The 22381-nt window shown below is 35.3% G+C and overlaps 1 protein-coding gene and 1 pseudogene across 21 annotated transcripts in view; one reads left to right on the top strand and one right to left on the bottom strand.

Annotated features, from left to right (window-relative positions):
- The window catches only part of SUPT3H (SPT3 homolog, SAGA and STAGA complex component), a 529437-nt gene that overhangs the window by 254634 nt on the left and 252422 nt on the right, over positions 1–22381 (bottom strand). For 20 of the 21 annotated variants that reach the window (XM_074037868.1, XM_074037869.1, XM_065543947.2 and 17 more), the window contains one exon: positions 19278–19362. The exons of the other annotated variant lie outside the window; for it this stretch is intronic. Coding sequence is in view for 11 of the 20 variants with exons in the window: in XM_065543947.2 (XP_065400019.1) it covers positions 19278–19362 (85 nt within the window). In the remaining 9 variants the exon portion in view is untranslated. The remainder of the gene's footprint in view (positions 1–19277; positions 19363–22381) is intronic. 21 annotated transcript variants of the gene reach the window in all.
- Positions 7580–12758, top strand: LOC102121254 (pre-mRNA-splicing factor RBM22-like; annotated as a pseudogene).

Here is a 22381-nt window from a genome sequence, read left to right as displayed (position 1 = left end):
TTCTTGTCTTATAAAAAACTTTCATTTCCTGACTAACATAAACGAGGACAAATAAATTAAATATGTTAGAACTGGGAAACTGAATTCCAGTATTTTCTTTATTTTCACAAAAGAGGCATTTGAAAATATCCCCACCTGATCTCTGATTTTTATGAAAATGCAGGGACTTTTTTATCCACCATGATAGAAAATACCAAAGTTATTTAGAAAAAGAGTATTAATACTTTTGCTTTTAACGAAAAAAACAAATTAAAAAATATTGAGTTCCTACTAAATTTAATGTACTCATTGAAACCTTATTCTTATCAGTGAAATCAACTGCTTGCGTATTTAGAAAAAAGGGCAGTATTTGATTTTTAAAGCCTGCCGTAGACAAAATAATTGAAAAGGATAAAGCTGAGACTTTTATGATGGGAGTAAAAGTTAACTAATGAAAAAAACTATTATTCTTTTAAGTATATGTGAACCATAAACATTTTATTAGGAATACAGTTATTTTACTTCTTGTATTATCATCAAATCTTACATCAAGTCTATTGATCTTCTTAATAAAAACAGTCTACAAAGAGAAACTTCAGTGCTCAAGGAAAAAGATTCTACTAAAACTCCTCTTCTTAAAGTTTAATACCAAAGCAAGCAATAATATGGTTGATTTCTGGAAAGTTCACAATATTTTAAATATCCTTTTCAAGTATGTTTAAATTCCTTCTTTCTTATATATTGAATTACCTTTGTCCAGTGGTCTATCAAATGATTCCTATTTTAATGTTATGAAATTATAACTTATGCCTACATTATGTTTTGTTGGCCATTAACACCATTTCACATGTTAAAGAATGCTATTCTTTCTCTCTGCAAACTTCAAATATGATAAATATTTATCATAGACTTGAAACCGAATTTGTATTTTCCATACCAAAAGAAGATTGTGCTTTACCTTTCGTGGCACTTCTCTTTTTCAATCACTTCTTTTTCAACCACTCTTCACTAACTCTTTGCAAAATGTAAATACTATTCTGAAAACAATATTCTTTTTACTGCAGAGAACCACAGAATACTCAGAATTAGAAAGGACCTTACAGACATACAGTAAATTCAGTAAGGTAAGTATCCACTAAAAAAACAGCATATTTTCTCTACTAAGGAAATCCCCAAACTGTCTAGAGAAGAAATGGTTTGAATTCCATATCTGCTGCTTATAAGCTATGTGACTGCGGGCAAGTTGCTTAATCTTTCTGTTCTTCAGTTTCTAAACCTATAAAGTGAAGACAGTATTTTCTAACTCTCTAGGTTTACTGGAAGTAGTTAGTGAAATGTTTCTTATGAGTGATGCCACTCTGCCAAAGAGATACAAACACAGAAAGTTTTAAAAACATTTTTCCCTTAATTCCTTAAGGATATTTGCTAAATTATGGAATCTTTATATACAGTTTTGGGGAGAAAAAGGTTTTGGTCATTTAAAAGTCTTTGGTCATTACAGTTTTGGGGAGAAAAAATTTTTGGTCATTTTTATATCAATAAAAGAAAAATTTTATATTTTATGTTTTATATGGCTACAAATATCAATAAGCGTACTGGGCTAAATAAAACAGAGTGATGTTCTTGGCAACCAAAAAGTTAGGAGGCTTTTGATATTTTAATATATATTTTCTGGAACATACTTTACATTATGTTTTACTTGTAAAACAACGAGATAACCTATAATTGTGTGTATTTGTGTTTTTAGCAATTATTTTATCTCAGCTCTACACTGTCACAACTTCTTGCTGTTTCTTATCAGCATCTGCCTGATTAATTGCCTTGGCCTTTCCCATTCCATTTTCCTCCTATTCTACTGCAAAAAAACCCAAAAAAACACATAAAGAAAGTCTTAAATACATTCAGGATACTGAGCATGATTTTTACAGTATTTGTGCTGATGTTTATTACTTAATGTCATATTCTTAGTTAAATTAGAAGTGCAAAGTTAGTAAAAATTTTACTGATAAACATCATTTTCAAAGTTAGTCTTAAAACATCCTGAAGATGTTTTCTTAAGCCTTTCTAATTGACATATTTATTTAATAGACTTTCTCTTTCCATTTGATTACAAAATTTGAAGTTGGCCAGGTGCGGTGGCTCACGCCTGTCATCCCAGCACTTTGGGAGGCCGAGGCGGGTGGATCACCTGAGGTCAGGAGCTCTAGACCAGCCTGGCCAACATGGTGAAACCGTGTCTCTACTAAAAACACAAAAACTAGCCAGGCGTGCTGGTAGATACCTGTAATCCCAGCTACTCGGGGAGCCGAGGCAGGAGAATTACTTGAAACTGGGAGGTGGAGGTTCCATTGAGCTGAGATTGTGCCATCGCACTCCAGCCTGGGGAACAAGAGTGAGACTTCGTCTCAAAACAAAACAAAACAAAACAAAAAATTGAAGTCAATTTTATTCTAGTGCTTCAGATATAAATACCTTTTGAATTTCAGATTTTATACATATACTTAGAGTTTCATAACAACTAGTAGAGAAGTCTCTGAGGACAGTTAATATATGCTTGGGAAACTAAGAATGTGATTTAAAAATTCACTCAGAGATGTGAGAATGACTAGAATTGAAATTATCAGCATAAGTAATTTGTTCCCTAACACAATGTAGTAAAATAACACCCCTAATAAAACATCACAATGGATGTGAAGAGTTCATATCAGAATCTAAAGGGATAAAAATACATATTTTACAAAATAATTATATGTTCTTCAAGGGTAGAAAAATATATAATACTGAGATCTGAGAAATAAATAAAAGTGCTAATTATATTTTTATAAAAAATAGGATAAAGCCAAGCTAGGTTAAAATTTCATAAGTTAAAAAGCTATATAGAAATGTTTTTATTTAAAACCTGGAAAATGGCCTATATATACAATAAAATAATATAAGCAAACTCTTTAGAAGATGGCCTCACACATAGTAGATATTTACTAACTGTTATTTTCTTCTTTTCGGCAGAAACTTAACACTAATCAAGACTAACGGCAGCAATGGGGAAAGAAGATGTGGAGTTATGGATAAAGAAAAGACATTCAAAGATCTTGGAAAAAGAACTGGAAAGTGGAAGTTTTAAACAATCTCTTAGTTCAGATACAGAGGAGAAAAGAAAAACTGATAAATGAGAATAGAATACTTGGAAAACATCTGCCAAATCAAAAAGCACAAAAAGTAAGAACAAAGAAAGAGAGAGAGAGAAAACTTGATGCATGCTAATCAAGAAGACAGTTACTCTCCTCAGATATGTTTATTCTTCATTACTTTTTGTAATTCAAGATTATTAATAATCTCAAAAATAATCCAGAGAATAGATTCACATATGAAAGCATAGTTCAACAGACTGAATGGCTTACTAGTTGTCGGGTAGATTCACACAGAAAAAAATCTAATATGATTTTCAAATGGAAGGTTAGATAATTATGGGTCTATGCATAAAACAAATTATATTCTACACATATTTAATAGAGTAGCAAAAGCAGCCACACAGTCATCAGAAATCATGACAGTTTTTGAACTTCATTTAAAATTGGATATTATCAAAAGCATAATATAGACTCAGTCACACAATTTCAAGTTGGCACAAATCTCCGCCTATCACAATTAAGACATGCAATTCAATCTGGAGAGTGGGAGTTTTATAAAAAGTTTGCATCTCTCTGGTAAATCTGAAATACTTGGAACCTAAGCATTTATGAGAAATTTTAGCCTGAACTGAAACATTCAGCACAGATTAAAAATCCAAGCACAGCACAGGATACAAGTGGCTAGAACTTAGCTTAAGTCAAGGGATAGGAGTCTAGCAGACCAGTGGGGAAAAAAAAGGAAGAACCTTTAGGGAGAAAAGCCTGATGCAAGAAAAGAAACACAAATGGAAAGGTGAGAAGATGCTATTTTATATCTATGCTAAGAAAACCAAGTAACATAAGACAATACTTGTAATTTACTGGAAGTGAAAACAATTTATGCTCCGAAATTCTGTGACACTGAAGTAAAGACTGCTTTTCAAAATGAATTGGTTAGTGGGATACACTACAGTGGGAAAAAAATATGTTAAGAGTGGGAGAAAAGACTGGGAATTCCTTCCCGGTTGGTCTTCTGTGTCATACCTTTAGCAAACTCTCCATGGCAACTGGTAGGGAAAATGTAGCATAAGAGGCATTCTACAGAGAATATGCCCATTTTAAAAACTAAGTATCAGTCAATAGTTACTTATTATTTTTTTAAAAAGACAAGTGTATTTATTGATGCATAAGGTAGTAACATATGAGAGAAAATAAGACTAATTTAAGTAGAAGATATTAGGAGCACTCAATTACAAACAAGTAGTGCTATACAGAAATAATCAGGAAATTTTCCATAATAATTATTCATAAGAAGTAAAAATGAAGAAAAGTAATCAGATTTTACCAACACAAAATGTTCTATTTTGAACCACTCTGTACACGGATGTGACCATACGTGTGTGTTTTCCCCAAAGCAGGTGTGTTTTTAGTCTGTTTATTCTAAACATGTGCTTAATTTACTCCACAGTACCAGATAGAAAGGCCAAGAATTTCTTCCCAGATGGTATTTGTGGACTACTTCATATCCCATTCATGTAAACACAGAGTGTGTTCCGGTTTGCTGAACTACATATACATGCTCTGGCTTAGTACAAAGTATGAATGTTTAGTTAGCAAGAAACTGTTTCCATCCTATGATTCATTAGGTCCCCATGGTACTCCTGCTTCCTTTATTTTATACAATCACAAATTATATTAGTTTGTCCTATTTTGATAACCCTCATAATTGAAGTTCTACATAGGAAACTTTATTACTATTTTAAAACACACCCATAAAACATTACTGAGGTGGCATAAGTGACAGCCTCACAGAACTGGTGATGAGGACAGAACAGAGCTTTGCATGAACTGCTTCTACCAGGGAAATTAAAAAGCATTACAGGATGGAGGGGTGAATTCAGTGCATTTTAATCCACATGGGAGATTAAGCCATAACTCTTCACATATACAAATTTGTTCTTCATTACTTTTCATCATTAAGGAGAATTAGCTAAACATGAGAAATTGGTTCTGATGTGAAAACTAGTATAATCAACTGAACAGCTTACCAGTGACTGGTAGATTCATATAGTGAAACTCTAATATGATTTTTAAGTGGAATGGTAGATAATTATATTCTATGCATAAAATGTAGTGATTCTTTCGATATTTAACTTTGAATGAACAGAGAAATGAAAGCAGCCATACAGCCATCTGAAATCATTACTTTTTGAACTTGAAAGAGATATGAACAGCATCATAATACCAATTCAAACATAATTTGCACTTGGCACAAATCTCTATTTACTTCAAATGTGATTTAACTCAACCTGGAAAGTGAGGGATAAGGAAGCTTAGGATATGAAAAAGTTTGCATCTCTCTGGTAAATGTGAAATTCTTGGAAATTTTCTAATCAATTTCTCATCTCAATCATGCCATGAAATAGCCCCATTATTAATAACAATAGCAACTATTACTACTGTTACTAGTAACCTAGATAAGGGATGCTCTTAATGTTCCAGGAATCTCATTAAGTCCTTCACATATATACATATATATATTATATATATATATAAAATCTTTCTGATGCTTTATAACTACAGTAAAAAGTAATTAGCATTGCAACATAACAAAATAAGAAAACTAAGAGTTTGAAACCTTTCTCTAGTGAAAATTTCTAATTTGTATTGCATTGAATCATATCAAATCACCAATATTCAATCATTTATAGCCTGTAAAAATGTCAATTTCATTTGGCTCAAACTTATACAAGGGTTGGTTTAAATAATTTCTCAAGTGTAATTCAACTTTAAAATTCTATAACTTAATTGTTCTAATTTGTTCCTGTAGTAAAATTGAAAGCATTATATAGATTTTAGATGACATATTTTCATTATTTAACATACTTTACAATCTATGTGCAAAACTTCAGGGAAGAACAGTCAATTCAGGCCTAAGATATCCACAACTTAACAAGTGGAAAAGAGTGGAAGAAGGTGAAATTACTTAAAATGAAGCACAGGCCTAGGTGAAGCACTGAATGAGAATTACAGGTCAGATGAGAGGATATAGATTCCACATGGGAACAACAGGTCAAAGAAAGAGGAGACAAAACAAATGATTTAAGTAAAAACTTCTAAATGTAGTTTATTGCCAGTCTTACTGTAGTATTCCCCAATGAAACAATATGTACCTACTGCCAAAATGATCTAAAACATGTCCATTATCATTGGCAGTTGATATTCAACAAAATATCAACACTAGATATTCAATAAAAATCTGTATTGACTAAGGGAGGTATTTTTTTTTAATGAAAGTATATCATAATAAGCCTTGTCAAAAACACAGCTGTACCTACTTTGAGGCACTATATTCTATTCTGATATATATTAGGAGATAACAGCTAGAAATATATTTATCCATAGTCTCAAAACAAAATTTTGAGGAGCCAAAAGGACTGACATAACTGATCCTGAAAAAAAATGCTGTAGGACAAAAAGAGTGTAGTATAATATATATCAGGCATCAATCTTGTGGAACTTGTTATCCTATACATAGTGAAATGATGAAAAGATAATACTGATCAAAGATGGACTTCAAAAATTTTTGACTGACAGAAATATACAATACACAAAGGATCAAACAGGAACTATTCAGGTTGAATTTGGGGCCGGGATCTCAGAACCCCACTTTCTTCTCTTCCTCAAATAGGAGGTATCCCTGAACATTCTTTTGAATACTGGTGTTTCATGGACCATGCTAATTGAAAGCCACCGCTTTAGTCAGGAAGTTTGCTACAGGACACAAGTGTCAAGCCCAGCTGCAAGTTTTCTGGCTTCCCAGAAACTCTGAGAGACAGAAGTCCATGCCCTCCAGGAGACGTGATGATGGCTCACAATTTCTTGAGCTGCCACAGAAGCAAAAGCAGAAGAAAGAGGTGTGATAAAAGGGGGCATCCCACCTAGCTTAAGAAGGGCTGGCACAAGGGAGCCCTACGCAGGCTGTGAGAGGCTCCCAGCCACTTGCTGATTTGTGAGAAATTCAACTGTGGCCACATAAAGTCATGCCACTGACGTCTCAAAGAGATCCACTGTCACAATTACAAGTGACTATAGCCACAATGGGTCCCCAAAGGTTCCTGCTATGCAAATGGAAATATTGATGAAGGTAATACTGCTGTTCTTCTACACAATAGTACCAACACTCATGTTTCTTCTATCTCTAATGATAAAAATATATATACTGTATAAAAAGACATACAGGTTTTTATAAACTGAAAGTCTCCCCTTGTATCTTCTTCTCTCCAAACTCACTCCCTTCTTAGAAAGACCTATCATTAACAGGGAAATTAATTTCATACTGGATAAAGACACTTATGAAAAAACTGGACTGCAAGGTCATCCATTTCATTATTCTTGCAGAAAAATCATGAAATTTGGGGCTGGGTCTGATAGGATTGTGGCGGTCCTCTCTTCCACCTCAATAGCTACCACTGCCTCCAGATGCTCTAAAGATGGTGATCTCTCTGGGTTCCCAAGCTTACAACAAGCAGAACTGGGAGGGGGCGGACTTTCTTGTTCTGTGCCAGGAATGTCTTGCAGAAATCTATACATATTAAATAGCCAATTTGGTTGATCTTTTCAAAAAACCAGCTCCTGGATTCATTGATTTCTTGGAGGGTTTTTTGTGTCTCTATCTCCTTCAGTTCTGCTCTGATCTTAGTTATTTCTTGCCTTCTGCTAGCTGTTGAATGCGTTTGCTCTTGCTTCTCTAGTTCTTTTCATTGTGATGTTAGAGTGTCCATTTTAGATATTTCCTGCTTTCTCTTGTGGGCATTTAGTGCTATAAATTTCCCTCTACACATGGCTTTAAAGGTGCCCCAGAGATTCTGGTATGTTGTATCTTTGTTCTCATTGGTTTCAAAGAACATCTTTATTTCTGCCTTCATTTCGTTATGTACCCAGTAGTCATTCAGGAGCAGTTGTTCAGTTTCCATGTAGTTGAGCGGTTTTGATTGAGTTTCTTAGTCCTGAGTTCTAGTTTGATTGCACTGTGGTCTAAGAGACAGTTTGTTATAATTTCTGTTCTTTTACATTTGCTGAGGAGTGCTTTACTTCCAATTATGTGGTCAATTTTGGAATAAGTGCTATGTGGTGCTGAGAAGAATGTATATTCTGTTGATTTGGGGTGGAGAGTTCTATAGATGTCTATTAGGTCTGCTTGCTGCAGAGATGAGTTCAATTCCTGGATATCCTTGTTAACTTTCTGTTTCGTTGATCTGTCTAATGTTGACAGTGGAGTGTTGAAGTCTCCCATTATTATTGTATGGGAGTCTAAGTCTCTTTGTAAGTCTCTAAGGACTTGCTTTATGAATCTGGGTGCTCCTGTATTGGGTGCATATATATTTACGATAGTTAGCTCTTCCTGTTGAATTGATCCTTTTACCATTATGTAATGACCGCTAGCAAGACTAATAAAGGAGAAAAGAGAGAAGAATCAAATAGACGCAATAAAAAATGATAAAGGGGATATCACCACCGACCCCACAGAAATACAAACTACCATCAGAGAATACTATAAACACCTCTACGCAAATAAACTAGAAAATCTAGAAGAAATGGATAACTTCCTGGACACTTGCACTCTTCCAAGACTAAACCAGGAAGAAGTTGAATCCCTGAATAGACCAATAGCAGGCTCTGAAATTGAGGCAATAATTAATAGCCTACCAACCAAAAAAAGTCCAGGGCCAGATGGATTCACAGCTGAATTCTACCAGAGGTACAAGGAGGAGCTGGTACCATTCCTTCTGAAACTATTCCAATCAATAGAAAAAGAGGGAATCCTCCCTGACTCATTTTATGAGGCTAACATCATCCTCATACCAAAGCCTGGCAGAGACACAACAAAAAAAGAGAATTTTAGACCAATATCCCTGATGAACATCGATGCAAAAATCCTCAATAAAATACTGGCAAACCGGATTCAGCAGCACATCAAAAAGCTTATCCACCATGATCAAGTGGGCTTCATCCCTGGGATGCAAGGCTGGTTCAACATTCGCAAATCAATAAACATAATCCAGCATATAAACAGAACCAAAGATAAGAACCACATGATTATCTCAATAGATGCAGAAAAGGCTTTTGACAAAATTCAACAGCCCTTCATGCTAAAAACGCTCAATAAATTCGGTATTGATGGAACGTACATCAAAATAATAAGAGCTATTTATGACAAACCCACAGCCAATATCATACTGAATGGGCAAAAACTGGAAAAATTCCCTTTGAAAACTGGCACAAGACAGGGATGCCCTCTCTCACCACTCCTATTCAACATAGTGTTGGAAGTTCTGGCTAGGGCAATCAGGCAAGAGAAAGAAATCAAGGGTATTCAGTTAGGAAAAGAAGAAGTAAAATTGTCCCTGTTTGCAGATGACATGATTGTATATTTAGAAAATCCCATTGTCTCAGCCCAAAATCTCCTTAAGCTGATAAGCAACTTCAGCAAAGTCTCAGGATACAAAATCAATGTGCAAACATCAAAGCATTCTTATACACCAGTAACAGACAAACAGAGAGCCAAATCATGAGTGAACTTCCATTCACAATTGCTTCAAAGAGAATGAAATACCGAGGAATCCAACTTACAGGGGATGTAAAGGACCACTTCAAAGAGAACTACAAACCACTGCTCAGTGAAATAAAAGAGGACACAAACAAATGGAAGAACATACCATGCTCATGGATAGGAAGAATCAATATCGTGAAAATGGCCATACTGCCCAAGGTTATTTATAGATTCAATGCCATCCCCATCAAGCTACCAATGAGTTTCTTCACAGAATTGGAAAAAACTGCTTTAAAGTTCATATGGAACAAAAAAGAGCCCGCATCTCCAAGACAATCCTAAGTCAAAAGAACAAAGCTGGAGGCATCATGCTACCTGACTTCAAACTATACTACAAGGCTACAGTAACCAAAACAGCATGGGACTGGTACCAAAACAGATATATAGACCAATGGAACAGAACAGAGTCCTCAGAAATAATACCACACATCTACAGCCATCTGATCTTTGACAAACCTGAGAGAAACAAGAAATGGGGAAAGGATTCCCTGTTTAATAAATGGTGCTGGGAAAATTGGCTAGCCATAAGTAGAAAGCTGAAACTGGATCCTTTCCTTACTCCTTATACGAAAATTAATTCAAGATGGATTAGAGACTTAAATGTTAGACCTAATACCATAAAAATCCTAAAGGAAAACCTAGGTAGTACCATTCAGGACATAGGCATGGGCCAAGACTTCATGTCTAAAACACCAAAAGCAACGGCAGCAAAAGCCAAAATTGACAAATGGGATCTCATTAAACTAAAGAGCTTCTGCACAGCAAAAGAAACTACCATCAGAGTGAACAGGCAACCTACAGAATGGGAGAAAATTTTTGCAATCTACTCATCTGACAAAGGGCTAATATCCAGAACCTACAAAGAACTCAAACAAATTTACAAGAAAAAAACAAACAACCCCATCAAAAAGTGGGCAAAGGATATGAACAGACAGTTCTCAAAAGAAGACATTCATACAGCCAACAGACACATGAAAAAATGCTCATCATCACTGGCCATCAGAGAAATGCAAATCAAAACCACAATGAGATACCATCTCACACCAATTAGAATGGCGATCATTAAAAAGTCAGGAAACAACAGGTGCTGGAGAGGATGTGGAGAAATAGGAACACTTTTACACTGTTGGTGGGATTGTAAACTAGTTCAACCATTATGGAAAACAGTATGGCGATTCCTCAAGGATCTAGAACTAGATGTACCATATGACCCAGCCATCCCATTACTGGGTATATACCCAAAGGATTATAAATCATGCTGCTATAAAGACACATGCACACGTATGTTTATTGCGGCACTATTCACAATAGCAAAGACTTGGAATCAACCCAAATGTCCATCAGTGACAGATTGGATTAAGAAAATGTGGCACATATACACCATGGAATACTATGCAGCCATCAAAAAGGATGAGTTTGTGTCCTTTGTAGGGACATGGATGCAGCTGGAAACCATCATTCTTAGCAAACTATCACAAGAACAGAAAACCAAACACCGCATGTTCTCACTCATAGGTGGGAACTGAATAATGAGATCACTTGGACTCAGGAAGGGGAACATCACACACTGGGGCCTATCATGGGGAGGGGGGAGGAGGGAGGGGGGAGGGATTGCATTGGGAGTTATACCTGATGTAAATGACGAGTTGATGAGTGCTGATGAGTTGATGGGTGCAGCACAGCAACATGGCACAAGTATACATATGTAACAAACCTGCACGTTACGCACATGTACCCTAGAACTTAAAGTATAATAATAAAAATAAATAAATAAATAAATAAATAGCCAAAGAAAAAAGCAGGAAGGAACGCAAAATTTGTGCCAGGTCATTCAGTGTTTTGCTTGTGCCCTGGGGTCCACATGCATTTCAAGACAGAAGTGTGCCAAACCTTCAATAAACTGAAGTATGTCTGTTAGGCCTAAATCTTAAGACCTAAAGCACAGACTGCCCATCCAGGTTAATGATGCAGAATTGTCTTCTGAAGGTGACCTGCCAAAGTCAGATGTCAAAAAAAAGAGTTCTACATGTAGAATATGAGAAACAGGGATTTCTAGCTCTGATGGAACATGGCCAGTTTGCCTGCTGGGGAAAAAGCCACACTGACCAGTGACATGCTACTCAATCCAGCTTGGACCACACCCTCCTACCAAAGGAGTAAGCCCCACCTTTGCTCCTTCTGGGTGAAAGAAGAGTGTAAGAGAGGAGAGGAATGTCTATGCAGACATAAGAAGCCTATAGATCCAGATGATCTCCTTGCCGATCAGAATATTACACACAAATATTATGGAATCAATGATCCAGAAACAGATAAGCATCTAAAGTAGGCTTCAACCATGCCCCATCTGGACCCATCAGAGGACAAGGTTATCCTCACTATATGTTGGTAGTCTGGGTAATACCATTTCTGAGACAGATCTAAGACATCATCACTACCAGTTTGGAGAGATGCAGATGATTACTGTTGTTCAGAGAGAGCAGTGTGCTTTCATCCAGGTTTCCACAGGGCAGTCTGCAGAAGTGGCTGCTGAGAAGTCCTTTAATAAGTTGATTGTCAATGGCTGTAGACTCAACATAAAATGGGGAAGATCCCAAGGATCCAGAGGAAAAGAAAAACAGAACAGATGGCAGACTCTGGGATCCAGCTACAGCCTATTCCAGCACTGCCATGAGCTCTTCCTCTTCCTACAGCAGCAGAAGATGCATCTGCCAACTGCTTCAACCTGCCCCAACATGGTCCTCCAGCTGTGGTGAACGCTGCCCACCAGCCACCAGCCCCTAGTCTTCTACACCCCTAACCCTAGGATTTAGGCCACATATATTCACTTCAATGGGACCACCCCTTCCTTTCATGAGGACTCCAGGATTAATCCACTATCTATCTCATGACCCTCAGAGGATGGGAAAACATAGGAACCCCTAGCACACTATCAACACTCTAGGGCTCTATGGAAGAAAGAACACTTAAAAATTCCAATCAATGAATCTTGGAATAAATATGTTTTCCTTCCAAAAAAAACTCATACTGCAAATGGAATAAAACATGTTTTTTATGTCACATTTTGGGTCAACAGTTTATAACCTCTATTCCGATGCTTACTTCCCTCAATTCAACTCAATAAATACATGTTGAATCCTATGAAAGATTTATCATTTATTAGAGACATGAATATACAAATACATGAAGAATTCCAACCTAGGACAGGTAACTCTTCTTAAAACCCTCAACTCACTCTGGATATCAGCATTACCACTTACCATAATGTTTTAAAATTACCTTCTATGTGTTTATGTACCTGACAAAACTGTAAACTCTTATTCATCTTTGTATCACTATAACCAGAGCTATAGTAGTATCAATAAATAAGTGTACTAAATAAATGAATAAAACATGAAAAAGTAAAAAATACCTAATAATTTATTAAAGCAGAAAACCATTCAAAACAGTAAATGGCAATCTGAAAACGAAATGATGACCTCATTTACACTTTTGTTTTCAGGATAATTAAAAAAAATTAACTTTGATGTGCAAAGAACACCTCAGGGCCATTTACATACCATTTGAGATTGTGTGGCTAAAGGCTTAGCCAGATAGGGATTCCTACATATCAGAACAAATAAAGACAAGAATACTCCCGAGCATGGTGAGTCTTTTCAATAAACGGTGCTGGAAGAACTGGATGCTTATATGCAGAAAAATAAACTAGACCCCTATCTCTCACCATACTCAAAAAATCAACTCAAAATGGATTAAAGACTTAAAATCTAAGACCCAAAACTATTAAGTTACTAGAAGAAAGCATAGAGGAAAACGCTTCAGAGATTGTTCTGGGAAAATATTTTATGAAATCGACCTCAAAAGTACAGGCAACAAAACAAAAAATAGACAAATGGGATTATATTAAACTAAAAATCTTCTACACAAAATCAAGAGTTACGAGACAACCTGCAAGAAGAGAGAAAATGCTTGAATTTCTTCCGACAAGGGACTAATATCCAAGGAACTTAAAAGCAAATTAAATGAAAAATCCAATTTAAAAAATAGGCAAAAGGTCTGAATCAACATCTTTCAAAAGACCAGTTGGGTGGAGTGACACACACCTGTAATACAAGCTACTCATAAAGCTGAGGGGGGAAAATGGCTTGCACCCAGGAGTTTGAGACCAGTCTAGGCATCATAGCAAGACCCTGTACTTAAAAAAAAAAAAAAAAAAGAGAGAGAGAGACATAAATAGCCCACAGGTACATGAAAACACTCTATATGTCACTAATCATCAGGGAAATGCAAATGAAAACAACAATGAAATAATCACCTTACCCTAATTATTAGAATGGTTATTATCAAAAACAATGTTATAATTAATAATACCAAATGCTAGCAATGAGGAGGAGAAAGGGAATGTCTTATACACTTCTGATTGAAATGTAAATTAGTATAACCATTATGGAAAACAATAAAAAACTAAAAATAGAATTATCATATGATCCAGCGATCCCACCACTGGGTCCATATACAAAGGAAAATAGTATGCCGAAGATATAGCTGCGATCACATGTTTATTGCAGCAATACTCACAATAGCCAAGACATGAAATAACTGAAGTGTCCATCAACAGATGAATGGATATCAAGAATGTGGTATATATTCACAATGAAATACTATTTCACCATAAAAAGAAGGAAATTCTGTCATTTGTGGCAACATAAATGAGCTTAAATGACATTATGTTAAGAGAAATAAGCCAGGCACAGAAAGATAAATATCACATGTTCTCACTGATATATGAAAGGTAAAAAAATTGGCCAGGCACGGTGGCTCACACCTGTAATCCCAGCACTTTGGGAGGCCGAGGTGAACAAATCACCTGAGGTCGGGAGTTTGAGACCCGCCTGACCAACATGGAGAAACCCTGTCTCTACTAAAAATACAAAATTAGCTGGTCGTGGTGGCGCATTCCTATAATCCCAGCTACTTGGGAGGCTGAGGCAGCAGAATCACTTGAATCCGGGAGGCGGAGGTTGCGGTGAGCCGAGATCGTGCCATTGCACTCCAGCCTGGGCAACAAGAGTGAAACTCCATCTCCAAAACAACAACAACAACAACAAAGTTGATCTCATAATAGTAGAGAGTAGAATAGTAGTTTCTAGAGGTGAGGTGGAGAGCAAGGTATAGCCAAAGAGTTGTTCACAGATAAACAGATAGGAGAGATAAGTTCTAGTGTTCTATAGCATTATATAGTGACTATAATAGCAGCAATTTATTGTGTATTTCCAAATAGCTAGGAGTGGATTTTGAATATTCCCAATACAAAGAAATCCTAAATGTTTAAGGAAACGAATATGCTAAATACCCTGATATGATCATTAGACATTGTATACATGTGTCAAAATAACACACTGTACCCCATAAATAGGTACAATTATTATGTGTCTATTAAAAATGATAATAAAAGCAAAAATAAACCTGGCAGTGAGTTTTTATTTTCTACTCATATCCCCTGTACTGAACTCAAAGGGAGTATAAATCTAGGAACTGCTTACCAAGCATAGACAAAAAGAATTAAAAGAGAAGTCTTCTTCCGTGACAAACAATGGAGACCTCATGGTGGCAGAGGGTTGGGGTAGAAAAGTTTGACAATGGGTAGAATGAAAGAATTTTGGGGGGAATGATGGAACTGTTCTAATCAATTTTAGTTGTGGTTATAAGACTGCATATTTGACAAAACATAAAGAACTGAAAAAAGAAAACAAAACATAGATTTTGTTCTATGCAATTTCAACAAAAAATTTAATATTATAAAAAACTAACAAATATAATGTATACTGGTTACATAATATTCTACACTAAGGGAGTATCAACACTTAAAAAACAATTTGCCTATTATTTTTCCCATCTTCTCAAGAGTTCAAATGTACAAGTTTAAGAGAGAGACAAAAGAGGAAAACGTACAAGAAGTTTAAGGAGACAAAAGGGGAAAAATCAAAGGCAGCAGCAGCAGAAAGCAACAAGAATTAAGGAGACAGGTGAGTCGCTGTCTACAATATGGGAGAGAGAACATTTTATGTCCAGGCATGTTACCTGCCAGCTACAACAAAACCAACAAAAAGTCTTCAGAAGAGTCACAATAATGTATTATATAAAATATCCACTTTAAAAAAAAATTATTATACCTGCAAAAAAAAAAAAAAAAACCAAAAGAATGACACCTAGTAAGTAAAAAGCAGAGTCAAGATAAATGGCTTCCAATGTGGTACAGTTACTGAATTTAGACTATAAATACTTCAGTAAAGTTATTATAAAGATGTTGACCAGGCGTGGTGGCTTACGCCTGTAATACCAGCACTTTGGGAGGCTGAGGCGGACAGATCACCTGAGGTGGAAAGATCACCTGAGGTCAGGTGTTCGAGGTCAGCCTGGCCAATATGGTGAAACCTTGTCTCTACTAAAAATACAAAAAATTAGCTGGGCATGGTAGCACACCTGTAATCTCAGCTACTCAAGAGACTGACGAAATTGCTTGAACCTGGGAGGTGGAGGTTGTAGTGAGCCGAGATCATGCCTCTGCACTCCAGCCTAGATGACAGAGTGAGATTCCGTCTCAAAAAAAAAAAAAAAAATGTTCAAAGAATTACAGGAAAAAACTGATCTTAATAGGCAAATGGATAAAGAACTACAAAGAGATTGAAATGAAGACTACAAAACACACACATATAATTTGTCATGACTACATGATATTCCACGGTAAAAAAAGGACTGACTTTTTGAAAATAACTGTTCTCTATAAATCCTCTAAAGAACTGACTCTGACACATGCCTGGATATTGTAGAGGTAACATAACAAAGTTTTCCTCTAGTTAGGCATATCATTCAATGTAATATTTAGTGGAATCTGGACAGGATGAATCTCACATATAGGCATCAAAACTATCATTCAAATATTAAATGGGTAAGGAGAGGTAAGCATATATTGTAATAAGAGGATCTCTCATTATAAGTAAAGGCACATACTATTTCTTGTTTATACTAGTGTAGCAGTCATAAAATAATATTCCAACTTCAATATTTAAAATAGAATATAAAAGTATGTACCCATAATTCAAAAGGGGTTTATAACCCACTAAGATACATTTTCAAACAGATACTGCAATAGAAAATACTATGGACTTCACTGAAAAAAACACTAGCACTGACTAGCATATTAGAGATGGCAGAAAAAGTAGTAAACTTAAAGGTAAAGCAATAGGAATTTAAAAAGTCAAATAAAACAAAACAACAGAATAAAAAGGGGCAGAAAAAGTTTAGAGAAACACTAAAGGCCCTGAGAGCCTTGTGAAATAATGTCAAATGGTAAAACTTATGGCTGAAAACTTCCACAAATTGATACCCAGTGTTCAACAAGAAAAATAATGATTTAAAAAATCAGTCCTAGAGACAAAACTACCCAAAGCAAAAGATAACGAAAAAATCTTGAGAGCAGCCAGAAAAAAACATGTTACATACAGGGGAACAAATGAATAACAGTTAACTTGTCAGAAACTAATGTAGGTCAGAAAATATTAGAATGAAATATTCAACGAGCTAAAAGGAAAAGATTATCGACATAGAATTCCATGCAGGGAAGAACATACTTAAAGAATAAAGATAAAGATATGTTCGGATGAAAGAAACGTAAGAGACTTCATCATCAGCACAGCTGTACCAAAAGAAAAGTTACAAGGCTTCTTCAAGATGAAGGAAAAGACTGAAATGGCAACTACAATCTGTGAGAAGGAATAATGAGCATGGGAAATGGTAGATATGTGGGTAAATACAAAATAGCCCATATGCTGCTTCCTTTTTTGTCTACATTCCTTAAAAGCATTTGACTTTAAAAGAAAAGTTATAACATTGTAATATAAAAATGGTAACATACATAGATTTAATATGAATAACAATACCACTAAAGAATAAATATCTGGTGTCCTTGTAAGACAGGAGGACAGGTACAGAAGGAGAGAAGGCTATAGAAAGATAGAGAAAAAGAACAGTCAACTTAATATTCTACATTCAGTACTTTAAAACTGTTGTGCCATTTCATTCTAGCCTGCCTGTTTTCTGATAAGAATTCCACTGTCTTTCAAATCATCCTTCCCCTATGATAATAAGCCTGTTAGGCTTTAAGATTTGTATTATGTTCTTATCGTCCAGCAGTTTGAACATGGATTTCTTTTAATTTGTTCTAAACGGAGTTGGCTCATCTTGAATCTGTAGATGTATGCATTTCATTAAACTTTTGAATGTTTTATATAATTATAAAATTATATAATTATAGAAAATATCCATTAACAATAGCAATGAAGAAGATGAAATAGTTAAAAAAACAAACTTAACAATAAATGTGTGAAGCTAAGAGAATAAAAACATTAAAACACAACTGAAAGACACAAAAGTAGTCTCAAACAAATGTAGATATCCCCTATTCATAGAATGTTTCAAGATTTTAAAGATGCAGTTCTCCTTAACTTATAAAATAATGTAATCTCAATAAACATACCAATGAAAATTTTTATTAGCTAGACAAGTTGCTACTAATATTCATGACGAGCAATAAATATACATGAATAGCTGGGAACATACTGAAAAAAAAGAAAACCTACAAGTAAGTTTAGCCCTAATAATCATTAAAATACACTATAAAACCTGTAATAAACAATGCCATACTAGGATATACATATACTAAACCATTAGTATAGCATGTACAATGAGAAACAGATACCTATATATATATAAATTTAGTATATTATAAAGAAGGCATTTCAAATCACTAAGGAAAAGATAAATTTTTAAATACACAGTGATGGTAAAACTGAGTTCCCATTTGAAAAAGGATAAAATTAGATCCACATCTCACAAAATAACAGGAATAAACAACAACTACATGAATGAGCTAAATGTAAAAATAAAATCATGCAAGGATTAGAAGGCAACATGAGTGAATTCCTCATGTTGCCTTCTAATGGTACAGGCATACCTCAGAGATACCGTAAGTTCAGTTACAGACCACTGTAATAAAGTGAGTCAAATTTTTTTTAAATTTTTTAACTTTTAATTTTTGTGGGTACAGAGTAGGCATACAGTCAAATTATGAGGTTACTCAGTGCATATAAAAACTATGTTTACACTATACTATAGCCTATGAAACTGTCAACTGGCATTATCTAAAAAATAATGTACATACCTTAATTTAAAAATAATTTATTGTTACAAAATGCTAACAACCATCTGAGCCTTCAGTGAGTCAAAACTTTTTGCTGTCATGATGACGGCTGCTGACTGCCCAGGGGAACAAGAGTTTGTTTTAGATGATGGAAATTTTCGATATCATGATTGTGTTATAAGTTTATATTATAATATTCCATTGCTGAGGCTCAGCAAATTATGCATTCAACCAGTAAATTTTGTTATATATAAATTATACTTCAATAATGCTAACAAAAAAGAATTCCAGCTGTAAATAAAATATTTTTAAAGTGTTGGGTTACAATCCTATTAAAAGAACACAGAGAAGAGATACCAAATCAAATTATATATGTTCTTACCAGATTAATTAACTGAGTATGTACCACATCTTCTACCAAAACTGCTGTTTCATGAAGAGGCCTTCTAGCATCACCTAAAGAATACCTGCAAAATAATTTTAAACACACCAATATTAAGGACTATAAAACTAAGAATGGCAAAAAGTGAAAGATATTTATTACATGAATCAGTTTAATAAGAAGAATATAAATTGTTTGCTCAAATGTCTGAATGGGTGTACAATTTTCTCTAGACAAAGAATATGAAACCTTGGCCAGGCATGGTGGCTCACACCTTTAATCCCAGCACTTTGGGAGGCCAGAGCGGGAGGATCACTTGAGCCCAAGAGTTGGTTACTAGCCTGCATAACATGGTGAAACTCCGCCTCTACAATAAATACAAAAATTAGCCAGAAGCAGTGGCAGGTGCCTGTAGTCCCAGCTACTTGGGAGGTTGAGGTGGGAGGATGGCTTGAGCCCAGGCGGCAGAAGTTGTAGTAAGCCAAGGTCATGCCACTGTACTCCATCATGGGCCATAGTCAGACCCTGCTTAAAAAGAAAAAAAAAGAAAAAAAAGAAAAGAAAGTCTTTCCTACACAAGTTGCAACTTCAAAAGAAAAGTGCAGTGTTATCTATGCTATTTCTGGATTTGTACAGTTTTTTTTTTTTTTTTTTTTTAAGACAGAGTCTCACCCCATTGCCCAGGCTGGAGTGCAGTGGCACGATCTCGGCTCACTGCAACCTTCGCCTCCCAGGTTCAAGCAATTCTCCTACCACGGCCTTTTGAGTAGCTGGGACTACAGACTCGTGCCACCACGCTTAGCTACTTTTTTATTTTTAGTAGATACGGGGTTTCACCATGTCGGCCAGGCTGGTCTTGAACTCCTGACCTCAGGTGATCCACCCACCTCGGCCTCCCAAAGTCCTGGGATTACAGGCGTGAGTCACCGTGCCCGGCTCGTACAGTATTTTTTAAGGAGAATTTATTGTTTCAAAATGCAAAATACTAACAACTACTTCACAACACTGGCAACCAGTAAATCATGTAATCACATCCCAATTACCAATACAAGAGCTAGTAAGAGCCACATAGAAAGGTATAAAAGTGTATGATGTAATCAGCTTTGAAAATTGATAAGAAAAATTTATGTAAATACCATTGAATATGACTTGGAATCATATAAAAGCAGGTTTTCAAGAATAGATTTAAAAGGCTGGCCTTAAAAGTCCTTTTCTTAAAACTTGAAAGTAGACTGGATGTGCAAAGAATACCTTCTTGGTAAAGAACACTTCAAAATGCATCATAATATATTAAAAATTTATATTTAGAGTATGCTTCAACCAGCAATAGGGAAGACAAAACCAAAGTCAGACAAGATGAAAAAACAGTTCTATAATAGAGCACTGAACCTTCAAAATTTATTCTGAAGGTATCTACCTAATCACAGTAACCTACAGTCTATATTGAACTAGTACAGAATTCAAGGTATAGGAAGAACGTGGGGACCACAAGAAAGGCAGGAAATCAGTTTGAGACTCCAATATAACATCGAGAAACCTAACATCCAGTGACGGTGTCACCCTCAATGTGTGAACTAGGAAAATACCCATTCCAGAGAATGCACTTTGCCTACCTCACCCGAAGCTTTGAGTGGCAGAGGAAAAAATATTCCCTAGGAATTGTTAACCATAAATTCACTTCCATGGTGCCAGAGTATCTGCTGGCCATATAGTCTAAAAAAAGGTCGAGCATTAATTTAAAGTGATTTATATTGATGGTGCCCAAAGGTACCTTGTAGAAACAAATGCAACTCATTTCTTGAAGAACGTATTTCAAACAAATAACTGAAAGAACTCCCATGGATGACATATCAAGGACCATAAATTCAAAATCAAAATTCACTACGTGTACCAGGAATCAAGTCATCATGAATGACAGGGAGCAGGACCAACAAAATGCAGAATCAGACCTACAGCCTACACCTACTTGAATAAATAAGTATCTATTAACTAGAGTAATTCAGGTTTTAAAAGAGAAATGAGAAGTATATGTAGGACAACAAAAACCTTACCAAATGCTTAGTCATTTTTGAAAAAGCACTAAACAGAAATAGAAATGAAAAACATAATTATAGCATTTAAAAAGTTAATGCAGAAAAGTTATCAATCTGATAAAGACCATACATGAAAAACTCACAGGTACCATCCGACTTAATGGTGAAACACTAAAAACTTTTCCCCTAAGATGAGCATTAACACAATGTCCAATTTTGTCACTTCTATTCAACACAATACTGTAAATTTCAGTGAAAGCAATTAGGTAAGAAAAAGAAATAGGCCGGGCGCAGTGGCTCACACCTGTAATCCTAGCACTTTGGGAGGCCGAGGCTGGCGGATTGCATGAGTTCAGGAGTTCAAGACCAGCCTGGGCAACACAGTGAAACTCTGTTTCTACTAAAATACAAAAGAAATTAGCCGGGCATGATGGAGTGCACCTGTAGTCAAGGACTGTAATTGTCATGATTAGTTCCTCCTTGTTTTGATATGTGTGTGTATATGTGCATGCATGTGCGTGTATCTTACATGTATGTGTGTATCTCCTTTACAAAATTCTACTGATTGTATTTTTTTTCTGGAGAACTTTGACTAACATAGCCAGGAAATGAAGAGCTCAATATTGAATAAATGTATTAATATAACTACATCACTTTAGAAAATGAAAAAAAAAACCCTACATAATCATTTCAATAGATGTAAGAAAACCACTCAACAAAATCCAGCAACCACTCATGACAGGAAACCACATACACAGAAGAATTTAAAGCCTTTAAGAACTAGATCAACATAAGGATGGCTATTATCACCACTTTCAGTCAATATTTAAGATTATAGTCAGGACAATAAAACAAGACTAAAACTATAAAAGTACTGGAAAAGAGAAAACTACACTGTCCCTATATGCAGATAATATGAGTATCTACACAGAAAACCAAAAATTAAGAAAAAAATTATTTGAATTAATAAGTTAGCAAGTTTTCTGGCTATAAGATCAATCTACAAAAAGCCATCATTAACATAAAGGTAGAAGATGCAATTAAAAAGAAATATAAATTGGTACTAAACAT

Source organism: Macaca fascicularis, chromosome 4, assembly GCF_037993035.2.
Source record: "Macaca fascicularis isolate 582-1 chromosome 4, T2T-MFA8v1.1".
Lineage (NCBI taxonomy): Eukaryota > Metazoa > Chordata > Mammalia > Primates > Cercopithecidae > Macaca > Macaca fascicularis.
This window is presented reverse-complemented; position numbering and strand designations above follow the sequence as displayed.